The sequence below is a fragment of the Meles meles genome, chromosome 15 (assembly GCF_922984935.1).
Source record: "Meles meles chromosome 15, mMelMel3.1 paternal haplotype, whole genome shotgun sequence".
NCBI classification, from domain to species: Eukaryota; Metazoa; Chordata; class Mammalia; order Carnivora; family Mustelidae; genus Meles; species Meles meles.
The window spans coordinates 54,407,664-54,432,275 of record NC_060080.1 but is presented as its reverse complement, the minus strand read 5'-3'; the positions used below and the strand labels follow the sequence as shown (position 1 = coordinate 54,432,275).

The window sequence follows — 24,612 nt, the reverse complement described above, 5'->3', positions numbered from 1 at the left end:
AGCTTGTTCATGGGATACAAATAGGATCATAACATTCCCAGGGCTTAACACAGCCATTTGACAAAAGTTGCCCCATGTTCTGGGAAGCAGGGTCTGCTTCTTCATTCCTTTAAGATCCCTCCTACACTCTCACTAAATATCAGTCTAACAAATCACTTCTTTTAGACCCTACAGAACACAGGCTCAGCTCAGCCTGGGGAGAATTATCACAAATATTTCTTTAGTGCAGCCTGAATTCGTGAGGTGTTTCCAAAATGGAAAGGAGGCATTTTGATACTGCGTCCTGGTCTCATTTCAGATCCAACTCTACATGGTCTCGTAATTAGGAAGAATATTGGGTCCCAGTGGAGGCCTGAAACCAATTTTGAGGTTGGATAACTTAAAATTAATGCTTTTTACCCCTAAATGAAACCCAGATTTTCAGTGCTATAAATTTTCCATTTCTGTGTCTGGCTGATCGCAAACATCAGCCATGATATTTTAGAGTTTCGACTACTGTCTTCCTTTGGTTTCAATTTGAGAGGCACTCTGGCAGGAACATACCAGCCCCTACCTGAAGAGCACATGAGTCCAGGAAAATTGAGGGGGCTCCTCTGAGCCAGCTGGGTAGAGATCAGCCTATGTCAATTTGGAGCAGGTACACAACTACCTGGTCAAAATTTAAGAGGCACGCCAAAGCCTAGCCTGCTTCCGGAAGATCACCAGAACAGCACCCCAGATGATCAGTACTGGGGCAACTCCTTCAGAATTACACACTGTTTTCAGGGGGTTCCTTTTAGGAGTAATATAATTTAGGTTAGAGCTTCAGCTGATCTAGAAAAGTCTCAAAATAATATAGGTTTAAACAGGATAGAACCCTTTTCCTCCCCTCTGGGGAGAAGCTGTCCAGGGTCAGGATGGTGGCTTCATGCGCTTGGGCACCTAGGCTTCCTCTCATGTTTCTTCATCCCTACGTGTGACTCTCATCTGCAGAGTCCAAAAAAGGAAAAGGGGAGGGTATGCCCCTTCCTCTTAAGGCACAGCCTAGAATTTGTACGCATCACCTCTGCTCACATCCAGCCGGTCGGAATACAGGTTACATTGCCACATCTCAATACAAAGGAGGCCACCCCTTCTGCAAATTCACGCACCACAGTGGGTCAGGTCTTTCAGCAGCATTCACCGCCTCTTGAACTGATTTATGCAAGGGAGGCTGGGAAATGTAGTGAATGCGAGATCTTCCCATGCCCAGTGAAATTCAGCAGTTCTCCTTCTGAAGGAAGAACGTGAACATGGATATGGAATATAATTAGCCACCTCTGTTATAGTTTACATTTGTGCCCATGGAAAGAAGTACGTGTTAAGGAATAAGCCTTCATAGTGGACCCAGCACACGGATCAGATTAGAGATAGGTCACAGAGAAAGCACCGAGAAGGACTGAAAGGGGGAGCACACGGGACAAGCAAGTTTTGACTGGAAGGAAGACCAGGGAGATGGGACCCTTCTCCAGGAAGGGCAGCTGAAGGGTACTGACATTCCAAGGAAGGAACAAGTAGAGACATGGAAAGCTAAAAGAGAATGGTGGCAGCAGGTATGTACTGGGACCCAAAGCAAATCCTCAAATGTACACTATTCCTGGTGGCCAACTCTACGAAGGAGCTATACCTCTTGATCCATTTGCCCTAGATTCAGCCCAGTCTAAAAGCACATGTTGTTCAAAAGAGTTGAGAGGGGTGCCTGGATGGCTCCGTTGGTTAAGGGTCTGCCTTCGGCTCAGGTCATGATCCCAGTATCCTAGGATCAAACCCCAAGTCGGGCTCCCTGCTTAGCAGGGATTCTCCCTTTCCCTCTGTTTCTCCCCACCCCTCTCACACTCTCTCACACACACCCTCTCTCTCTCCCTCAAATAAATAAATAAACAAACAAACAAATAAACAATCTTAAGAAAGAAGAAGGAAGGAAGGAAGGACAGACGGACAGACAGAAGGAAGGAAGCGAGGGAGGGAGAGTTGAGAGTCAAACAGACCTGGATTCAAATCTCTATTCCGTCATTTGCTGGCAGAAAGACCCTGGGCAAATTCCTTTCTGTTCCAAGCCTGTGTCTCCACTTTTGAATCAGGGCACTAATACTAACCACTCATGAAGAGTGCAAAATAAGACGATGTCTGTAAAAGAACTGGTATGCAGCCTGGCACAGTGGACGCACTCAGTGAAAGGTAGAGGTGATCAGCATGAAACTCTTCGCTTTGTCACAAGCACGGGTCCCACAGATAGGGAGCTGAGCCTTTCGGACAGGGTCATGGATAGGAAGATGGTACATGGGGGAGGCACTGAGAACATAGGGAACACATAAATATTTAGGATGCCACCCATCAACACAATACTGTCATCGTAAAAGTATTGTTTTCTTGTGAAATCAATATTCCCAGTCTGGGGAGGGCACTTTGGCTGCTACCAGGGAGAGGAAAAGAACTCATTCTAAATGCGTGATTCCTCACACTGTACCAAAGAAGAAAGCAAACCTTCATGCATGAGCTTCCATAAACAAAGCAGGATGAGGCTGGAGCTATGCAACAGAGGAATAAGTAATTTCGTGATTTCACATTTTGACAGCCGAGCTAAATAATGCTGCAGGCCAAGCCGTCACTGTCAGCTTATCTTCTGGTACCACTGTTTTAAGGCAAATACCTCAACATAAATAAAATAATGATTATATTATTGACCTTTCTAAGTAGTGAGAACCATTTAACTGAGGACATAGACAGGGCTGTGAAAATGTTCTCAAAATTGTTAACAGGGAGAGAAGCTTCAGAAGAAAATCAGTTCATCCTGGGTCAGACTTTCACTCACTCAGCAGGACCCGGCCACAGTTTTTTTCTTAAATCTTAAAAAATGTAGATTAAAGCACCATTATTGCTGAGACTCATCCAAAATGTCGAGTAAAACCAGACTCTAAAACCACACAGCTTAGCAGGACCCCTGGTGCATACAGTGGACTTGATGCCCTCAAGGAAGAGGGGATGGTCAACACCCATGGCTGGTTTTCCTTAAAAGCAAAATTAAGAAACATTAGAGTATGCTACCCTGGGTCAGACCTTTCAGACCTAACTTCCTCTTGAGCCAACAAATACTTTCAACTAATTCCACCTCTAAGGTATACTTTCTGTGATATTTCCACTTATGTCTTCGCCTTGCTATCTCGAAATTCTGTCTGAATTTTTAGAGCCAGTCCCCACTAACAGCACTGTGGTCACCAGATCGCTCTCTTCCTGGAACTCCTTTCTCGAATTCTGTTTTGTATTTTTTTTTTTAATTTCTCAGAACTAGACAGGCAGAACTAGGCAGACAACCATGCCATGGTTTTCTATATAATGGTGAGACTCGAAAGAGGGTATTTAAGCATCAGAATGTGAAGGCTCATTGGTAAAACAATTTGTTATGGCACCATGTGGATTTCTTTGTTGCCTGCACTGGTTTGTCGAACTTTAAAAGACTGCCGTGTCAGAACGGCAATTTGAACACATGGGTTAAACTTGACTGCAGAATCAGGGCAGACTTTCCAGCTGGGAGCTACCCACTGACAGCCTGGGTAGAGGTGAGAGGGTGTCTCCGGCCCAACTCACACGAGGAGGCTTGCAAGTGTGTAAACAGGCAATATCTTCTCATTATTGCAACATCTTTCCCAGTCCTCTTGCAGTCTGGCCTTTGCTCATCATCACAACAGCCTACATTTCATAATTAGTAGTGCGGGGTGATACCAAGAAACAGAAAAGGAAATGTGTAATGGTTGCCTTTTGGGGTCATATCTTTGTCTCATCCAGGGATCTCTTTCTCCAGGAGGCCCTTGGATTCTAGTGATGTGAAATTCTACCCAAGCAGGCAATAAGTAGGGCACAGATCTGAATCTTTACCAGACAACTTTGGGAAGGGTGCCAAGTTAAGAATCCAAAAAACAGGGGAGTGCTCGCTTCGGCAGCACATATACCAAAAAACAGGGGAAACCTACAACCATCACCATTTTCAGCTCTACAAACCAGGAATGACCTACCCAGACAAAGAGATGAGTTGCTGCTCATTTCAGTATGGCTCCATAACAAACCACTCCAAAACACAATGGCTTTGAAAAACAGTTTGCTGTTTTCTTACAGTTCTATGGGCTGACCAGGATCAGCTGTATAATTCTCACTGGGCATCTCTGATGAAGTTGCTGTCAGAGAGTGGCTAGGGCTGGAGTCATCAGGAGGTTGACTGGGCTAGACATTCAAGAAGGTTGCTTGCCTCACTTGTCTGTCTTCCACCATCCTCCACATGGAGTAGAGGAGAGTATGGCAGAGGACCATGGAGTAGCCTGGACTTCTTACATGGAGGCTCAGGGCCTCAAAACCAGGAAGCAGAAAGTTACAGGTGTCTTAATGCCGGGCTCAAAGCTAGCACAACATCACTTTCATCAGATTCCATTATTCCAAACTGTTACAAGCCAACCCAGCATGGAGGGGTAGAGAAATAGACTCCTTCTCCCCATGGGGGTGTGGTCTCTGCACACTAGAGAGAAGGAATTAATACCAGACATCTTTCCAGACAAGCTACCACCAAACAAGGGAGAGAATTTTTTTAAAACAAAAGAAATTTGGGCAGCTCAGTGGGTTAAGCCTTCACCTTCAGCTAAGGTCATGATCTCAGGGTTCTGGGATCAAGCCCGGCATTGGGCTCTCTGCTCAGCAGGGAGCCTGCTTCCCCACCCCCACCTGCCTCTCTGCCTAATTGTGAGCTCTCTCTCTTTCTGTCAAATAAATAAATAAAATCTTAAAAAAAAAAAAAAAGAACAAAAGAAACTCTCTCTACCTCAACTACTCTGAGGGAGACCCATTCCCTACTGTTCTTGAGTGGCCCAATGACTAAGCAGCAAAGTAAAATTTGAGCAAATATAATTGTTTAAAATATCAAGGGGGGATACTTAATAAACCCACACCACCCTTAGACTTCAGCAGAGCAAGCAGACTAAACAAACAAGCAATATAGAGGCTTTACTCTAATAAAAAATGACTAGTGAATATTTATCTAACAGTGAAGCCATCAAATTGAGAATTCACATTACTTTTAAAACTTGTAAAAATTAACTGTAACTTAGGCAAGAAAGAAAACCTGAAAAAAGAGAGAAAGTATTTTTATAGGCCACAAAAAAAAAGAAAGAAAAAAGCTGGAAATTATAAGGGATTAAACATTTTTTAAAGCACCTAGAAGTTTTAAAACACTCATAAATTACTGTTGAGTCTAAGAGGAAATCAAAACTACAAATATGGGATTTTAGAAAATAATAACAATTAGAACACCACAGTAAAAACTTACAGGTTTGGAAAACTCATAGCCTGAAATTTTTTTATTATTAAACAAGAAAAATAAAAATAAATGAGCTAAGTATTCAGTTAAAACTTAGAAAAGAATATGAAACAAATCTACAGAAAGCAGAAACAAGGAATATAAGAACAAATTAATGAAAATAAAGCAAAATCAGTAGAACTGAGAAATAAGTCTCAAGATTTTTGGGAAATGCTAATATCACTGGCAAATCTTTGAAAGTCAAAAAAAGTCAAAATGTGCAAATATGTGTAATGTTAATGATTACAAAAGAGATAGCACCACAAATAGAATTAACTGTGAGAATTTCCTTTCTGCCAAGCACAAACCTACACAAATGCTTAAAAAATCTTGATAAAATGAAGGGTTTTCTAAGAAAGGATAAATTATGGAAATGAACTCACAAATAGTACAAAACCTGAATAGGTCAATACCTGTGGCAAAAACTTTTTAAGGTCATCCAAGAACTGCATTCTAGAAAAACTGCATCTCTGGAAAGATTTAGAGAGAATTTTCTCATGCTTTCAATGAACAAATAACTCCTATGCTATTTCAAAAATATAGAATATATTAAGAAATGAAAATCTTCCCCATTTCTTTGGTAAAGTTAACATAATCTTGACGACAAAAATAACACAACAAAAGAAAGGTGGCCAATCTCACATAGGAAGTTGGATACAGAAATCCCAAGTCAAAGATTAACCACTGATTCTAGAACTTCTCAGAAGTTTATTGAAGACGTGTTAGGGAAAATCAGAAGTTAGATGGACTCTTAATGCCCAATAAAGAATTTAATAACTGCATTTGGTGCTTCCATGTGATAGATAATTATGCAATCATTGCAAATCATACCGAAATTGGCAGGGAAGAAATAGTCACAGCATATCACTTAAAAACTTGTGTACAGAACGATTCCCATTTTTATAAATTCATGCACCTCTGTGTGTGTATGGTCTGAAAGAATAAGCACAACATGGTAATGCTCTAAGTGTTAGAACTTAAAATCCTTCTCTTCTTCTCTTCTTTTTCGTTCTTTTGTATATTTTCCAAATTTTCCACAAAGAAAATATAGGACTTTGTAATCAGATAAAAAAAGGGAATTTTCATTTTTCAAAAAGAGGTTTTTTTATTTATTAATTGAGAGAGAGAGAGCCTGAGCAGGGGGGAGTGTCAGAAGGAGAGAGAAAAGCAGACTCCTGCTGGAGAGGGAGCCCCACACGGGGGCTCGATCCCAGGACCCCAGGATCATGACCTGAGCCAAAGGCAGATGCTTAACCAACAGAGCCACCCAGGCACCCTGAATTTTATTCTTAAATAAGTCATATCTCAGTAGTGATCCTTCAGAAGTCCTATGCCTGCACCTGTCCCATTTTTATTTCTGCCCCTTCATTTTCCTAGTTTCCTCTTATTACCAAATATTTCCTTTCTGCTTTCATCTTACCCTCAGTTTTGGCCTCCAAAGAAGTTATTATGGAAAGCGTGCCAGCACGTGTGTCAGCAAAATGAATCAAAAAACTGAAAGTGTTGACCTTGGATCCTTTCACATGAACAGTACATAAAAGGCAGGCTGCTGTGTGAGATTTATGGGAAGGGCAAGTTTGAGGTGGAGGGAAGGCAGTCAAGAAGGACTCCACCACCAGCACTCACAGCACGCCCTTCCTGTTGCCCCCAGCTCCAGCTCTGGGGGAGGGGAAAGAAGCAAGACAGGTATCTCTATGCCATTTGTCCCTGTCGTGGAAGTGGGCCTATGAAAGAATACTGTCAAACAAAGAGCCAGAGTACGGGGTTTCCTTTCAAAAATGGACCAAAGCTGAAGTGTAGGGTTCAAAGAAAGAAGGAAATGGGATGTCAGAAAGAAACAAAAGGAGTAGGGGCTTGTGCATGCTGAGGCCCTTGGATATTTTCCTACAGAGGGTGGGGAGGCATTGAAGAGTTTAAGCAGTAAGTCAACTTTGAATGTGTGTCTATGTGTATATAAAATTTTACAAATTTATGCATATATACCTCTTATATATGGGTACAAACATCCACGTATATATGTATGTATGTACAGATTTTCATTTATGTGTATATGTGTATAAATTTCATCTGGGAACCAAAACGTAACTGGAAAAGAGAAAGGCTGAAAACAGGAAAGCCAGTTTATTTACTGGCCCAAGTTATAGAAGACTGAATGACAGTAAGGGTAAGGAGGAGTGAATGGATATGAAAGATCTTTTAGAGACAGAATCAGAACTCTGTTTCTGACTGCCTCAGTTAGTAACTTAGTTGTAATTCCAAATACAGAGAAGAGAATCTGAGTGGCCTAGCTCAGGTTAGGTGCCCACCTGTGGTCCAGTCAACTATGGTCAAGGCCAGGGTCATAGAACACAAATATAGTTGTTATGGGACGTTTATGGGATTAACTGACTGATATCTTTCTCCTCCTCCTGACTGATATCTCTCCTCCTCTCTCCTATTTTTCAAGAGACCAGGGGCTGTTTTGGGCTGCTCCTCACTGAATTCAGCACCTTATAAGGTGTCCAGAACATAGCTGGCACTCAAAAACCATTTGTCAAAAGAATGAATGTATACATAATGAATGGAGAGAAACATACATGGGATAGGAGGCACTATTAAGTCACCTAATCCAGCCCTCTATCCATTCATTACTCATGTGTGTCTCATTTATCACTAGAGCACCAACTTCAGCAGGATTACGTCAATTGCCTTCAATACCCCAGTGAGCCTTTGTGGTCTAGCCTAAGAACCAACCCCCATATACAAGAGTGACTTAAGTGAGAAACTATGCTAATTCTAAACAACTGACTTGAAACAAACCTTGAAAACCCCATCCATTTGTAACTTGAAAAATACCTCCAAACAAGACAATCAATAGAAGAACCGAGCTAAAGAGAAAAGGTATTTGTCAGAAGAAACTTGGCATACATGTTACACTTTTTCCATCTGATTATTTTAGTCTTCTTCCTGTGAAATCCAATTTCCTTAAGTGACCTCTGTTCATAGGAAACTATTTGGTTTAATCTCTGGGAGCCATAGCATATTTTTAACCATCTCCAAAGGCCAGCTCCCTCTCCAATGAGCATGCCTGATACCCAAACAGATGTTTTATAACACTCAGCACACATGAGCTCACCACTGGCAAGTCTTTTGCACACAATCAGCCCACAGCTCTTCTCACATCTCCCTGGCATGCCACAGACCCAAATGCAGGACTCAGAGGCAAGCTTGAGTTCTTACCACAGTAATCAAAGAGCAGAAGATGGAGAGTCCAGTTTTGAATTTTCAACTTATTAATATTTTATAAATCTAATAATGAACCCAAAACTATGCAATGCGAAGAGTTAGCCAAATTCAGTAGTATAAAAAGACTTGCAAACTGGCTGTCCCCAGAGAATTCAGATTACAGTATCTGAGCAAAAGTCGCAAAAGCAACTCAAATTTTGATGGACCTATAAAATATCAGAGCTGAAAGGCCCCACAGATATCATCAAGCTAGTGCAAGAACTTTATTATATATATGAAGACACTTAGGCCCATAGAGAGAAAGGGACTTACTCAAGGTTTTATAATGAGTGTGTGAGTTGTAGAACTGGTGGTAGAACTCTGCCTCCCAGCCCTGACCCACAGAGCAGAAGACAGCCCCACACCACCAGTTTCCTGTCTCTTTCCCCGTGGACCATCAGTTCTATGGTTCAAAGCTAGGAAGAAGGCAAAACCCAGTCAATGAGCTCTTTCATCTTTCGTGACTAGGCCATGATTGTTCAGAATGTGTCACCTCCAACTAAGATAGTTTTGTTGAAAAAAGGTTTCATCAGACAAATCAATCAAAAGTAACCCAAAAAAAGAGTATTCTTAGACGTAACGTGTCAACATTTCTAGTGTGGAAATCAAGGGGAACACATAGCATTCGTGGCACCCCTTCCCCAAGAGCCTAGAAGATAGCCCAATGAGACCATGAGGGCGTGACTGAGGAGATGTAAGTTTATAACTGCAAGCTCATGGGCCTTTGATCCTTTGAGAACCTAAACTTGCAGGGAAGAATCTGAGCTTTCTAAGAAGGCTTGCTCCACCTCAGAAACCCTTGGGGATATAAACAGTACTTGTTAAGCACCAACTTAAATTTAATAAATAAATAATAAATATTTAATAAATTTATAAATATCTCCAGAGGAGAAGACCCAGAGGCCACCTCAGAGATACTCACCCACCAGTTGAGCAACAATGTCGACAGAGAAGAATACCAGATGGCACGTTATCTTCTTTCATTGAACAAATTTTTTCAGAGGGCTTCAGGTGGGCCAAGTTGGACATCTGCAATAAAAAAAAAAAAAAAATTTAATTGAAATATGTAAGCAAGGACCAAATCACAAAAAGCTGCATATGCCATCAGAGGTATTTAGATTTTATTCTAAAGATAACAGGGAGCCACTGAAGGATTTTGAGCTAGGCCTTGAATTGACCATACTTGTGTTCTGGAAAGATCTCTTGACAGCTACATCAAGAGCTGATGGATTGCGGCCAAGAGCTATACTGTATGATACCATCTACAAGTGAGTCAGGAAAATATTTACATTTTTAGTCTATATTCAGGATAATAGAGGAAAAAAGGATAAGTGCCTAAGGCAAGTGGGTTTTAATCCCACTTCTACCATTTACCACTCTATCATCTTGGGCACCATATTTAAATAAGCCCATGCCCTCAGTCTCCTTTCTGTTCAGTGAAAATAATGAGTAAAAATGATATGCCTAGACATTTCTAATAATCTTCTCAACACCATTAGATTCAGTCAAATCAAAATGGTGCTTTCTAGCCTAGGAGAAAAGCCACCTAACATCCTGCTAAGACACCACTTAGCAGGAGATATACCTGCATTTTCTTCTTAGAATTTAACCAGAGTATTTTGTTGCTAATGTGTGAAAATAATTGGCACTCGTACTTTGTAAATGAGCAAGCCGAGGTAAACTGAGGTCAAAGCCAAACACTGGATCCAAATCAAGCCTCCCAAAAACAATCCTGCAAAGAATTTAACTGGGCTACAAAGACCAGGGTATGAACTGAGAGCTCCAGTCGTCCTAGCAACCTTTTAAGCAAACACTGGTGCAGATTTGCTGGCATATATGACACTGAGAACATCTGGCCTTTCTATTATCCTCTCACAAGCAAAAAATGATGTCGTGTAAACTGATCTTTAGGCCAATTATATGGTCTAAGTGTTACAGTGTTTGTGTTGGCTCCTCCGGTTCCAGGTTTTAAGAACTTAATTTGTAGCCACACCCCTCCCCGAAGTCCTAATTGCATCTTACTGTAACTGACCCCAGGGATTTGTTTATACCAAGTCTGCACCTTTCTTCAGGATGATAAATATGTGTAGATGCATCATCAGTCAACTGTGTGTGCAAAGCATGGTGGGAGGTCCTATAAGAATCAGTTACAGGAGTTTCGTGCCATGGGAAGGTAGAGAGAGGGCATAAGACAGTGGGCTCTGGGGACGGCTCTGGTCCCGTGTTCAGGGCTACATTCCCCCCTCCTACACCAGCTTTGTTATGGAAGCCAGGTGGGCACTATGGAGGCTCTAGGCTGCCACTCACTTAGGAGGCACTAAACTAGGAGTCAGAAAATCTGATCCTACCTCCAACTGGCCTTCGTACCCTAGACAAGGTCATTATTGTGTGTGAGCATCTGTTTCTCCATCTAGACTCCATTTCATTTACAAACTCCATGTGGTAGGCACTGTTCCAAGGCCTTCATCAACATTGATTAAGTTAATCCTCGTAATGACTCTAAGTGGCAGGCGACATTATTATCCCCACCCCATCTCACGCAGTGGGGGCATGGAGGAGACAGTGAGCTGGCCCCCACCCAGTCTTGGCTGCTTACTAAGAGCTCTGGGCTGCTGTGCTCAGCTCTAATGGGCTGGGGTACCTAATGAACCATAGCCTAGTGCTCTGGAGCAGGAGACACATGATTGCCCCTGGACTACTACTGACCACAGGAAAGGGGCTTCTTGCCTCTCTCCCTCCCCACCTCACCCCATCCTTCTGTTGCTTTGGTCAAAAGGTCATGACGGCAGCTGGAGGGACTGGCCTAAGGAGGTCTTTCTCCCACCTCACTCCCATCCCCCACCTCCACAGCTGACAGATAGATGTGAGAGAACATCTTTTATTCTGTGGAATCCTTTCACACTTTCTTGAAGACATCTGGGGATCCTAATCTGGGTTATGAAGCGATATACTGGTAGAAGAAGACTGGGAGCTCCTGATTTTGTCTCTGGACAAAATAGCCTCTGATAAAAATATTAGCATTATAGTGTGTGAAACAGTAAACAGCCTCTGAATGAGCATCCCTCCTCTCTCTACTGCAGCCCCACCCCCACCCCCACCCCAGGGAGGGAGCTGTGGAATGGCCAGCCCTCAGGTAAATCTGAAGCCATATGGGGACTTGACCTCAGGCACCAACAACTCCATCTTCAGAATCAGAATTCTCCTTCATCTTCAGAGGAAATGAATCTTTTGAGCCTCTTTGTCTGACTTGGCCTGTCTAGGAACAAAGGGCAGAACATGTAGTACAGTAAATCCCAACTCTGAGTTGTCCATTACAGGAATTTATCACAGATGGTAATCATTAGGACTTTAACATTCTTGAAGGAAAGAGCTTTATCCAGAATTATAAATAAACTATTCCCAAGGCTTAGATTTATAAAGCTGTGCTAAAAAACAAAACTCAACTGAATAAAATTTAAAGATCTTATTGGCTTTACTCAACAATTCATGAATCAGGCTATATCCCAGCTAGCAAATAGAAAGGAGCTCTAAGGAGCTGTACAAAATGGAGACCTTTATAGGCAGAAGGGGGGCAGGGACAGGAAAGAGTGGGTTACCTCATCTTTCTTTGAGGGCCAGAAGGGACCTTTCAGGCAGATTACCTCACTAATGCTGACCAGGAAATTCCAGATTGACAGGTTTAAGATTACACTTCTGGGAATGTTTGAAACTGCAATTAAGTTAGGTATTGAATCTTGATTTGCTGACATGGGGATTAGCATAGGTGACTCCATTTTAGGCCTGTTGTCTCTCTTTTTTTAATAGCTGTAAGAGGGCTGCTTAGGGGGTGCCTGGGTGGCTCAGTCATTAAGAGTCTGCCTATAGTTCAAGTCATGATCCCAGGGTCCTGGGATCAAGCCCCACATTGGGCACCCTGCTCAGAGGGGAGTCTTCCTTCTCCCTTTGTCCCTCCCCCTGCCCCTGCTCCTTCTCTCTCTCCTTCCCTCTCTCTCAAATAAATAGAATCTTAAAAAAAAAAAAAAAAAAAAAAAGGAGGGCTTCTTGGACAACTGGGAACTTACAGCACTGGGTTACAAAGTCAACCTAACCTGTGAGAGCTTCATACTGACTGACCTGGGAATTCTGAGCAATGCTGTGAGGAGATGGGGACTTATTTCTGCAGTTAGCTGGCCCCCAATCAGAATTTAACAAGGTTAGACCTTGTTCTAATCTCATGAAATGCAAACTCAGAGGAATGGAGTGCTGGCATCTAAATATGGCATTGTAATTCCTAAGCCAATGGTGGAGCAGCAGAGTGCAAAACAAGGCTGCTGCCTTCCAGAAGTTTCTCATCTGGTCAAGGAGGCAAAGCATTCACCAATCAAACAACTAGAGATTATAGTTCGCAGGCTTCTGTGTGTAGCATAGACTGTAACTAGAGAATCCAAGGAGGGAAGAAAAGGCTACATGGAGACTGGAGTCATCAGAGAAAGATGTGGGGGGTAAGGGGAAGAAAGGGACTGACTTAGGACTCAGATGAGTGGGGTGGGTGCATGTGAGGCCAGGTTGGCTCAGCCTTCACTGTCTCCCACAATGCATCGTGTCCCTTCTACGACTCTCGGCCCAAGCCACATCTAAGGTTATGCACTTATATCTCCATAGGTGATTGTGCCTTAAATTCCACAAACTCGCCCTCTTCATTCCCCTTCAACCCCTTCCTCCAAAGGCCTGTAAAGGGAAAGTCCAGCCTCTCTAGACATATCCCATCCAGGGCAGATGCCCCATGCTGGGCATCCATCCTGGAGGGTGAAACTGGGAAAAACCCACCCACTAGCTCCAGCCCCAGTATAGCGTTGTATCAGATTAGGATGAGCAGGAGAGAGAGAAAGGGGCAGGACAGCCCCGAGGGCATGCGCCCCCACCCCACCTCCTTGGCAGGGAGGGATTTTACAGTCATCCAGGACACACAGTAGAAGGGACAACAAGGTGTCCTGCAGGCCCAGGACATTTAGAGGAAGGCTAGAACCCCACAAGGGTGGGTCTACATCCTGTCCAGGCAAGGCAGGAGAGTCTGATGCCAAAAGTGAATGGAGCACAGGCACAGGAAGGAGAATGTCATCTGTTGGGGGAAGGGGGTGGCAGGGCAGGCAGGACTGACTTTGGAGAGCTGAGAGGTGACACCACAAAGAAGAGAGGGCTTCTTGGGCTGGCTGCAGGTTCTCGACTTTCTAGAGGTTGCTGTAGGGCCTCTAGGTATCTGCTCTGCATTGTCCAGTGAGGTCCGCAGGAAGGAAGGCAGCAGGGGGAGGCTAGGGAAGCAGAATTCCGGGCAGATGTCTGCTTGGCAATGAAATATCCCCAGACTCTAACTCTTAAGAACCTAAGCGTGCCTGAACAGGTGCAGCAGCATCTGGAAGAAGCGGGACTGCCCCAATCAGATCAAGAGCAGGAGAAATTGTTCAGGACGGGGCTTTGGGGATGGCAGGGGCGTGGAGGGGGAAGCTGTATCGACTGGTGTCTTGTCCACAGCAGGAAGGGGAGCTGCCTCCTTAAGTCACCCCTCAGCGCCAATGGCTGAAGGGAGCAGAAGTTGATGGGGAGAGGCAAATGCATGAGCACCTCTTAGAGTCACCCTGGTTTGCCACCTCACAGAATGACTCAGCTCGAATTACAGGACAGGAAAAGCTCATGGTGTCTGCCTGCTACTGCCTCGAGGAGTATCACCAAAAGCAGTTGAAACAAGTTCCCTTTGTTTAAAAAATGTGGAGTCCCCTGCCTCCTTAGAAGACATGAGAGTGTGGCAGCAAGAAGAGAGGTTCTGGAGCCTCTTTGGGATTCAGTCACCAACCACCATCTCTTCCTGGTTATGTGACCTTGGGAAAGGCATTTAATGTTTCTGAGCCTCAGTTTCCCCACCTATGAACTAGAATATTTGATAACAGTTCCTGGCTAGCAAGGCTGTTGAGATGAAATCCGATGACCTCTGTAAACAGCTTGACCCCTCGTGTCCAGTTAAGGTCAGTTCCCTCTTCTTCCTCCCCTTTGAGAGAGAGCCTCCAGAAAATGAATTATAACAAATAATTTTACAACATAGTAAGCCCAGAAAAAAAAAGAAATGGGGAATTTATTTGTTAAGTTCTACCATAAGCCAGGAGAGTACTGTCATAAACATTGTCTGCTTTCTATGTGTTTCTTTCAAGCTGCCCACCGGGCCTCCCTTCTGCCCTGATGTAAACAGCAAATATCAGCTCACATGTCCTTCTCTCTGATTCTCTTCCAGGGGCGCTGTATCAACTTCACCAGAGTCAAGAACAATCAGCCTACCAAGTACCCTCTCAACAACGCCTACCACACCACCTCACCGCCTCCTGCCCCCATTTATACCCCCCCACCCCCTGCTCCCCATTGCCCTCCCCCACCCCCCAGTGCTCCCACCCCACCAATTCCATCCCCACCTTCCACCCTTCCCCCTCCTCCTCAGGCTCCACCTCCCAACAGGGCACCACCCCCCTCCCGACCTCCCCCTAGGCCTTCTGTCTAGAACCCAAAGTTCATGCTCTGGGTTCTTAGAAACTTTGGGGAGGAGGCTCCTCTGTGGTGTTAGAATAAGTCTTTCCAGTTAGGGGAGGCTTCTGCTTTGGAAATGAGTGGTGATAAAGCCCACTGACCTTCACACACCTTAAAAATTGGTATGTAATGCCAATACATCAACAATTGTGATCAGCAGAAGAAACGGAAATTTTGAAATGCCTGAAAACAAATGATGAGGCACCTATAGTCACAATTATAGCCAGCCAGCCATCACCTCTAGAAGGTTCCAGAGACAGTGAAACTGCTGAGATGCTCTTAAATGGGATTGTGTCTCGTGGAGACTAATAAGAAAATCATTTCTCTGAGGGTGAAACAGTCGGATGGATGAGAAGTAACACTGCTGGGTTTCTAAATGCTGCCCTCCCTCCTCCACCTCCATTACTTGACCCTGGACCCTTGGTCTAGGAACCAAGGAATCTTCACCCAAGAAGGTGAAGACACTCGCCTACAACTTTAGGAAAAGCTTGGGGTCCCCATTGTGGCAAGAAACTCAATATCAGACAGGTATCCAAAAGCATGTTTGCCTGGGATTTGCAAAGGAGTAAAAACATATGCCTTATTTTCCTTTCCAATTCTCCCAGTTTGCAAGCGAGAAAGAGAGCAGGTGTTCACAGATGGAAAAAGTTATGTTGCCACGTTGCTGTGTAAGTGAAATCAGGTGTGTGCATTGACTGGCGAGTACTGATGAGAGCATCAGACAGTTTCTAAAACCCACAGGCCACGAGCAGCTAGCGGTGGCTGGCTTTGGCCCGACATGGTCCACTAATCAACAGACATTGGCATTGTTGAAGAGCAACCTGTTAATGATTCATATTAAAAATCAAGATTAGGCTTCAGTTTAAATCACTTAAGATATGAAAAAGTGACTAATCCCATTTTTCAGAGACAAATGTGAGTTGATCTTCCCAAAATGGCATCACTAGCACCTACCATACAATCTCAGTGGTTTCTTTCTTTCTTTCTCTTCCTTCCTTCCTTCCTTCCTTCCTTCCTTCCTTCCTTCCTTCCTTTCTTTCTTTCTTTCTTTCTTTCTTTCTTTCTTTCTTTCTTTCTTGGTAAAGTTGTATACCAGAGATTTGTAGGTAGAGTTGAGAGACAATGGCCCTAACATAATATGGAAACCATCTCCAGGTTCTTTAATTAACCACACAAAAAAAGCCATGTAAGTGTAGATGCAAATATATTTCTCCTTGGCTTTTCAACATACTCATAAATATAAGCTGTCAACCCAGGAGGAATATACTAGATGTTCTGCCCGAAATTCCCACCAGGCCTGGGATCCACCCCATTCCTCCAAGTCTTTCTGAAGCTGTTGTCATCAGTAAGCCCTATAATCACTTTCTAAACATTGGGCTTCATCATCTAGGGTGAAAACAGAGGGCCTCTGGCACCCCCATTCAAAATTATTTCCCCCTACAGCTCTCTGCAGGTCTTAAAATTCCTCTCCCAAACTGCTCAAAGTCTTAAATCTTTTCTGGAACAAAGCAGAATATAAAATGAATATAAACTTGGTGCTTTGGGCCATGGTCTCCAAAGATCCTTCAAGAACTTATCAAGCCAGCCTGATTCTTACACCTTACTTAGAACAGAGACATAAGGACCTGGCATGCATTCCATCAACACCAATTCTTGTAGCCATGGCAGACACTGTTCATCAATCATAGCACTATCCATGAAGCCCAACAATTTCTTCACAATCCTCACACCACAAGTTCAAGGAGCCACCATTAATCAGTCAGAATTTGAGAGAGAGATGAGCCCTATTTTCCATCCCTGCTTTAGAAAGCAGAAACAAATGGGAATTGCTCGGAGGAATGGGGAATCCTTGGACATAAAAGGTACAGTCAGGGGAACACAGATCTCAGCAGTGCCTTAGTGGGGGACCACATGCACTAAATCCACAGCGCCAAAGCCAAACTGACACAACTCTAAGTGTACCTCAGACCCAGCCTTTCTCCCATCCTGCCACTTCCAAACGCCCAGCCTTCTCATAGAGCTAAAGTCAGAGATGGTTTCCAAGACTTAGGAAAGCAACCTCCCCTTGCCACCCCTTCAACCTGGCCTGTATTGTCTATTCTTACAACACGAGGCTTCTTTAGTATAGTCCCTCATGAACCAGGGGCCGCAATGTCTCAGTCGCCTACAGTGACATTGCTGGTCTCCAGCAAACCATTCCGTAGGAGAATGGGCTCCCCAGGCTCACAGCATAGAGACGTTGAGCCCATGGCAACTGTTTTGACTGCTGGCAGTACAGAACAGTGCACCCCACACCACTGCCGCCTGACTCACTGCGGCCATAAGAAAGTTCAAGCAAAGATACAGACATTGTACAAGATGGCGGGCACCATTCAGGATCTCAGCGGCACATTAATGAGAAGCCCTGTGCAGTTTCCACGACGTCTTGGTGAACTTTTGGATGAATAGGGAACTGCAAAGATGTGCTGATTTCCAAGAGGATTAGCAGGGTTTGTCCTTAAAACGGACTCATCATGTCATCCCTAGTCATTTAGAATTTACATTTGAGAAGGTGAAACTTCTAGACTATATGAATAAGGCAATAGTAGGCTCATACAGACATAATTCTTTAACTGATTTATAAATCTATCAGTACTTGTATCATTCCCTGTAAAAGGCAGCAGACATATGATTGTCATCAGGAAACTGCACAAAATTATATTTTCAACCCCCATGTTATTGTCCTTGTGAAGTTTTTTTTTAATAAAAGCCAATTTTTTGTTGTATATATTCGTATTCCATGTGTTAGATGGAAGCATTTCCTATCCAGTGTGAATAAAAAGGATGGTTGTAGTAAATTATTATAAAGCCAATGATATTTCATGGCAGGTTATTCTACCAAGCTGTGCTTGTTGGTTTTCCCATGACTGTATTGCTTTTCAAAATGTACAAATAGTTACCAAAATGACGAGACCCCTGTTTGCACAGCATTAATAAGAACGTTGAGTTCCGTGGTCCTCTCCATTGAAGACCAGCTCACAAACAGTTTCTGGCCTGGAGCTCTGCACATACTCCAGTGAGACTGTAGAAGTTCTCTCTTGACCAAGGTCAAGAACAGAGCAGGTGGGCAAATTAATTAATAGACTTGGATATCTGGCCATGGGTCACCTCATTGTAAATAGTACTAAAAGGGGCCAAGATGATTCTGATGTCTCATAAACACTAGAGTCCAAACACTGTCAGATGAGAAAAATCCACCAAAGAACTAGAAAAAATAATAATAATCTTGAGATAGTAAGCAAGTTTCAGCCCAATGCCAACTCAATAAAAACAATTAATGCTGTGTAAAATGGGTTGAATTAGCTTGAGAACTATATAAAGATATATGCAGTGAAAAGCCTGTTAATGCACACCAGATGGGAATGGGGTATTCTAGTCAATTACCTTTTCTAGTTATCTGAGCTCTATTATATCATTGTACTTGGATAACCAACTTAAAAGAATTAGAATATGATTTTTTTTAAATACACTTAACATTAAACTCTTCTTCTAGTCCTTTCTTCTTTCCGTGATAATTCAGAAGAGAGTTATGGATCTCCAGTGAGTCATTGTTATAAAAAAATCAGTTATCACTGTACCATGCTATAGGAGACTGGGCTAACCCTGCACAATGACAAACTCTGGAAGTTGCTTTTTTAAAAAAAAAAAAATAATAATAAATTCCTAAAATCATCTCTTTTACTGGCTATTCGTCTCTTTGTTATGAAAATAAAGTATAGATTATTCAAGGGTTTACCATCTTGATGATAATAAAATGTTGTTATGCAAATTAAATTGTATTTCTCAAATCATTATTCTATTTCCTCTAAGTTCTTTACTGTCTCCACTATTGTCATTTTTTTTCCTTCAGCTGTCCAACATTCAAAATACTCTCTATTTCTAGTAACTGTTTTAAAATTTAAAAAGTAAACGAAGCTAAATGAAAATATAAAGTAAAAAGTGGAGATAGAGAAACAGCCAGAAAAAAAAGTACAGGATCAGTTAGGACTGTATCTGGCTGCCTTCACAAGATCTGTGGCTGTGACTGATTTGACTCATATAGCAAGGACTCCAGAGGTTTGTAGCTGCTCAAGGCAACCACTGTTGCCACTGTAGCAACCAGGCAACCACTGAGGTTTTATGTTGTAATGAGCACTGGGTATTATATAAGACTGATGAATCACAGACCTATACCCCTGAAGCCAATAATACATTATATGGTGATTAACTGAATTTAAATTTTAAAAATAAGTAAATAAATAAAACTATAAAAAGAAAGAAGCCAGGCAGTAAATACCCTTCCTTCTGTATACACCTCAAAGTATTTTCATTATATCTGCAATTCTGATACAAAACATTTCATTCTTCTTAGCAGTTCCAGTGCAGCTCCTCCATTTAAATTTTTGTAGGTAACTGAGCGTCTTCCTAGTTCCTGAGTTTGTTCTTTAACAAGTCTTCATTAAACCTTGAATGCATCTTAATTGGAATAAAACCAACTGCAAACAGAAAATCATGCCACACTTTTTCCAAAATTCCAATCGTTTTACTTTTTAATAGCTTTTTGGGCACAGGCACATTTTAAAATTACATCTTTAATCATTAAATGGTTTTGAGATAACTGGCTAGCAGTTTGAAAGGAAAAAGAAAACTTGGAGCCCTACCTCACTCCTTACACCAAAATTAACTTCAGCTGTATTTAATTTAAGGGTAACAAATAAAATAAGGCAAGTACTAGAAATGGAAAAAATATTTACTCTATCTTATGAAGAATTTTAAAATCCTACATATTGCTCATATTGCCAACCAACTTTCTCGTGAAATCTCTTCAACTATCCTAAGGCTCCAATGCATTAAGTTGAATAAAGAAAGGAACCATTACAGACAGAAATAAGGTCATTGATTAGGTGCTGACTGTGAACTTAAGCAGGAGATCTACAGTTTTTCATCACTAAATCCAAATTTTCTGCCCTCAGATAAATGTGTTTCTCTGGAGTCTCACTTAAGTGTAGAACCACCAATATAACACTCTGGCCTTCTAAACACATTGCAAACAAGTGCTTACAATCACCAAGCATGGCTATAAAGCTACAGAATTGGCAAACGCAAAATAGATGGGTATATTCTGATTACAACTACACTATGTTGGCTTGAACCACAATGTCCTCATAAAATTTTTATCTAAACAAATCAGAAGCCTTATAATTCCACTAGGTGTAATTGTCTCTCCTTCTTATTCAACATCCAAATGATCAATTATATAAATTCTTCCTTCTCTACTGAAAGTGGGACCATTTTAATTTCTGTAGTTCGAAACTGTGCAGCATCTCCTTTATTTACTTTTAAATATCATTTCACAATGTACTTAAAAGGCAACACCAACAGCTAACAAAATTCTGCCTAAGTCACTTAAGAGCTCAAAACAAAATTCTGTTAAAAGATGTTCAATTAGGGGCTCCTGGGGGGCTCAGTCAGTAAAGCATCTGACTCTTGGTTTCCATTCAGGTCATGAGCTCAGGCTGGGATCAAGCTCCCCACCCCCACCCCTTTGGGCTCCCCTTCAGCGGGGAGTTTGCTGGATTCTCTCTCCCTTTCTGACTTCCTCTACCCCTCTCCCACACACAGGCATGTGCACGCATGCACTTTCTCTAAAATAAAATAGATCATAAATTTTAAAAGATATTCAATTAATTATACACATTCAGTACCTTAATGGGCATCTTTAGTTACTAGTGGCTTATAAACATTAAAATAAATGCAGCTCATAAAAGACATTTTCCTTGGGGCACCTGGGTGGCTCAGTGGGTTAAAGCCTCTGCCTTCGGCTCAGGTCATGGTCCCGGGGTCCTGGGATCGAGCCCCGCATCAGGCTCTCTACTCAGCAGGGAGCCTGCTTCCTCCTCTCTCTCTGCCTGCCTCTCTGCCTACTTGTGATCTCTCTTTCTATCAAATAAATAAATAAACATTTAAAAAAAAAAGACATTTTCCTTTGTGTAGTGAAGTGGTTTACATGCTAGCAAAACATTTTAAAAGTAAAGAAATGTTGGGTATGAGTGCTAAGAGTCCAGAAAACATTCATTTTCTTCTGAAAGGGAAGTCTTAAGGCAAGAGACCTCTCAGCCACCCATCACTAACCCCTTTCAAAAATGCATCCCGGAGAACCACTGAAAACTTACAGCTATCTCTCTTCACATTTTTTTAAATACGGCACTTTAACTTTCCCTTCCCTGTGAGCCGCACCCCAACTCTGTAGGAGACAGAGCGCCTGTCTTTTTGTTTAGTTTTACATTTGAAAAGTATTTACTGGACACCTATAGATTCTGTGAAACCTACTTGAAATTAATGACAATCTGCATTTCCAACCAAGCTCTTGTAGAAACAGATAAATATTCCACAACAATGCCAAAAGTGGTTCGTAGATAAGGGGATGCAAAAGCTCTGACATGCATCTGAAATTGCAGTAACAGGCTTCTCCCTAGCTGGGGTGGATTCCAACAGGAAGCAGCCTCTGTCTCTGCCCATGTGGCCCAGGGATTCAAAAGTCAGGATCCGAAGAGTAGAAGCGAAGACAACAGGAGAAGGGAAGGTGAGAGGGGGGCTCAAATCAGCTCTTTAGGAAGATTAATTTTCTTTCCTGCTTCAAACAGGCATTTAAGTTTTGTTGTTGTTGTTGTTTTTTAAGATTTTATTTATTTACTTAACAGAGAGAGACACCAGAGAGAGACACAGCGAGAGAGGGAACACAAGGAGAAGGAGTGAGAGAGGGAGAAGCAGGCTTCCCACTGAGAAAGGAGCCTGATGCGGGGCTGGATCCCAGGACCCTGGGATCATGACCCAAGCCGAAGGCAGCCACTTAATGACTGAGCCACCCAGGCGCCCCCAGGCATTTAAGTTTTTGCTACAAATATTCCTTTCGGGTGCCTCAACTGACTGCCTTTTCTCCTCTCTGTGCAGACCTGGGTGTAGTGATCACCCCTCCGTGCTCGCAGAGACACATCGTCAGTGTCTGGGTAACACATGTTGGATTGCCCTGCTTTTGCTTCCTGTGTTTCAGTAAGGCTCAACAGACTTTCACACTCATTTACATTTGTATCTCTTCCAGTGATGTAATCACTGCTGTGAGGAATAATACCTGCAGAGGTCCAGGAGGATTTGATTCCAGCCCACTCCTTGTGGGACATTTCCATGGGTCCCACCAAAAGTACCGAAGCAAATGCACCCTGTGAGCTGGCCCTGCCCACTCACTCCATCTGTTACCTGTTCAGACTACTGATTTTAATGCTTAGCTCAATGTTTTTATAGCCTTTTCAATATTTGTTTTAAAATTAAAGATAATTATTATGATAAAATTCTTAAAAGATAAAGATTATTTATTTATTTTTGAATCGTTAGTAAAAATAAAGAGAGATCCTGTCCAGCACTATGTCCAGGATATAGTAACTGGTAATTAATTTTAAATGCTTTTACTTTCCTTAGAAAGTTAGGAAAAGGGGGGGGAAAAAAAAGCTTTCTTCACCTGATAAAAGGTATCCACCAAAACCCCACAAAAACGTTATATTTAATGTCGAAATATACAGAGCTGGTTCAAAAGCCATAAGGAGATGTCCTTGTGAACATGCCTACAAAAGGCGCAACTTGCGCTATAGTCCTTACTTTTAAGGTCACGAACAAAAGCTTATTCAACACTCATGTAAGTATAGAACACATAAATAAATACAATTATAACAGAATGCATCACGGGGAGGCACGGTGTAGAAACCAAAATGTTATATAACCACCAGCTGTCAATAAAAAAATGTCAATCAAGGCTAAATTTACATGTACACAAAGCAAGCTTAAAAGGACCAGCTTCCCAATGCCCCTCCTCCTCCCCTCAGTGGCCTGCTTTTACTCTTGAAAGTATACTTTACTTATATACTCAGTAAACTCTATCCACCCATTCTGGTCTTGGATCTCCAATTCTTTGGTGCATCTGGGATAAGAACTGAGAGACCCTGTAACACTAGGAGATTCTCTTTAAAATAAAAAAAAAGAGGGGGAGGAGTCAAGATGGCGGAGAAGTAGCAGGCTGAGACTACATCAGGTAGCAGGAGATCAGCTGGATAGCTTATCTAAACATTGCAAACACCTACAAATCCAAAGGGAGATCGAAGAGAAGAAGAACAGCAATTCTAGAAAGAGAAAATCAACCACTTTCTGAAGGTAGGACTGGCGGAGAAGTGAATCCAAAACCACGGGAAGATAGACCGCGGGGGGAGGGGCCGGCTCCCGGCAAGCGGCAGAGCAACGGAGCACAAAATCAGGACTTTTAAAAGTCTGTTCCACTGAGGGACATTGCTCCAGAGGCTAAACTGGGGTGAAGGCCACAGGGGGTCAGCGTGGCCCCAGGTCCTGCAAGATCACAGAAGGATCGGGGGTGTCAGAGTGTCGCAGAGCTCACAGGTATTAGAACGGGGAAGCCAGCTACAGAGACAGAGCCGAGGACTGAGCTCTCAGCTCGGGGTTACCTTGAACTGGTCACAGGCTGGGTGAGCTCGGAGCGCGGCCAGAGGCCGGGGATAGGGGAGTGATTGGGCGCTGTTCTCTGTGGGTACACTGAGGAGTGGGGCCCCAGGCTCTCGGCTCCTCCGGGCCGGAGACTGGGAGGCCACCATTTTCATTCCCGTCCTCCGGAACTCTACGGAAAATGGTCAGGGAACAAAAGCTCCCGAAAGTGAACCCAAGCAGATTACTTAGTCCGGCCCTGGTAAGGGCGGTGAAATTCTGCCTCCGGCAAAGACACTTGAGAGTCACTACAACAGGCCCCTCCCCCAGAAGATCAACAAAAAATCCAGCCTGGACGAAGTTCATCTACCAAGGAAAGCAGCAGAATTCCAGAAGAGGAGAAAGCAAAGCACAGAACTCATGGCTTTCTCCCTATGATTCTTTAGTCTTGTGGTTAATTTAATTTTTTTTTCAATTTTTTTTCTTCTTCTGCTAAATTTTTTAAAACTTTTACCCTTTTCTTTTTTAACGTTTTTTAACTAGTTTATCTAATACATATTTTTTCATTCTTTTTTATATTTTTTCTTTGTTTTTTTTTAATTTTTTCTTTTTTTTTTCTGAACCTCTTTTTATCCACTTTCTCCCCCCCATGATTTGGGGCCTCTTCTGATTTGGTTAAAGTGCATTTTTCTGGGGTCTTGGTCACCCCTTTAGTATTTTACTTGCTCCTTCATATACTCTTTTTTTTTCCCAGTTTTTTTATATTTGTTTATTTTCAGCGTAACAGTATTCATTGTTTTTGCACCACACCCAGTGCTCCATGCAGTACGTGCCCTCCCTATTACCCACCACCTGGTTCCATAACCTCCCACACCCCCCCCCCCACCCCTTCAAAACCCTCTGGTTGTTTTTCAGAGTCCATAGTCTCTCATGGTTCATCTCCCCTT

General features: G+C 42.6%; 1 protein-coding gene across 1 annotated transcript in view; it reads left to right on the top strand.

The window, feature by feature from the left end:
• ANTXR1 (ANTXR cell adhesion molecule 1) overlaps positions 1–16,191 on the top strand; it is a 212,560-nt gene extending 196,369 nt beyond the window's left edge. Inside the window, exon 18 of the mRNA XM_045979412.1 lies at positions 14,880–16,191. Within this exon, the coding sequence (XP_045835368.1) occupies positions 14,880–15,140 (261 nt within the window). The 3' untranslated portion in view covers positions 15,141–16,191. The remainder of the gene's footprint in view (positions 1–14,879) is intronic.
• Positions 16,192–24,612: the final 8,421 nt, after the last annotated feature.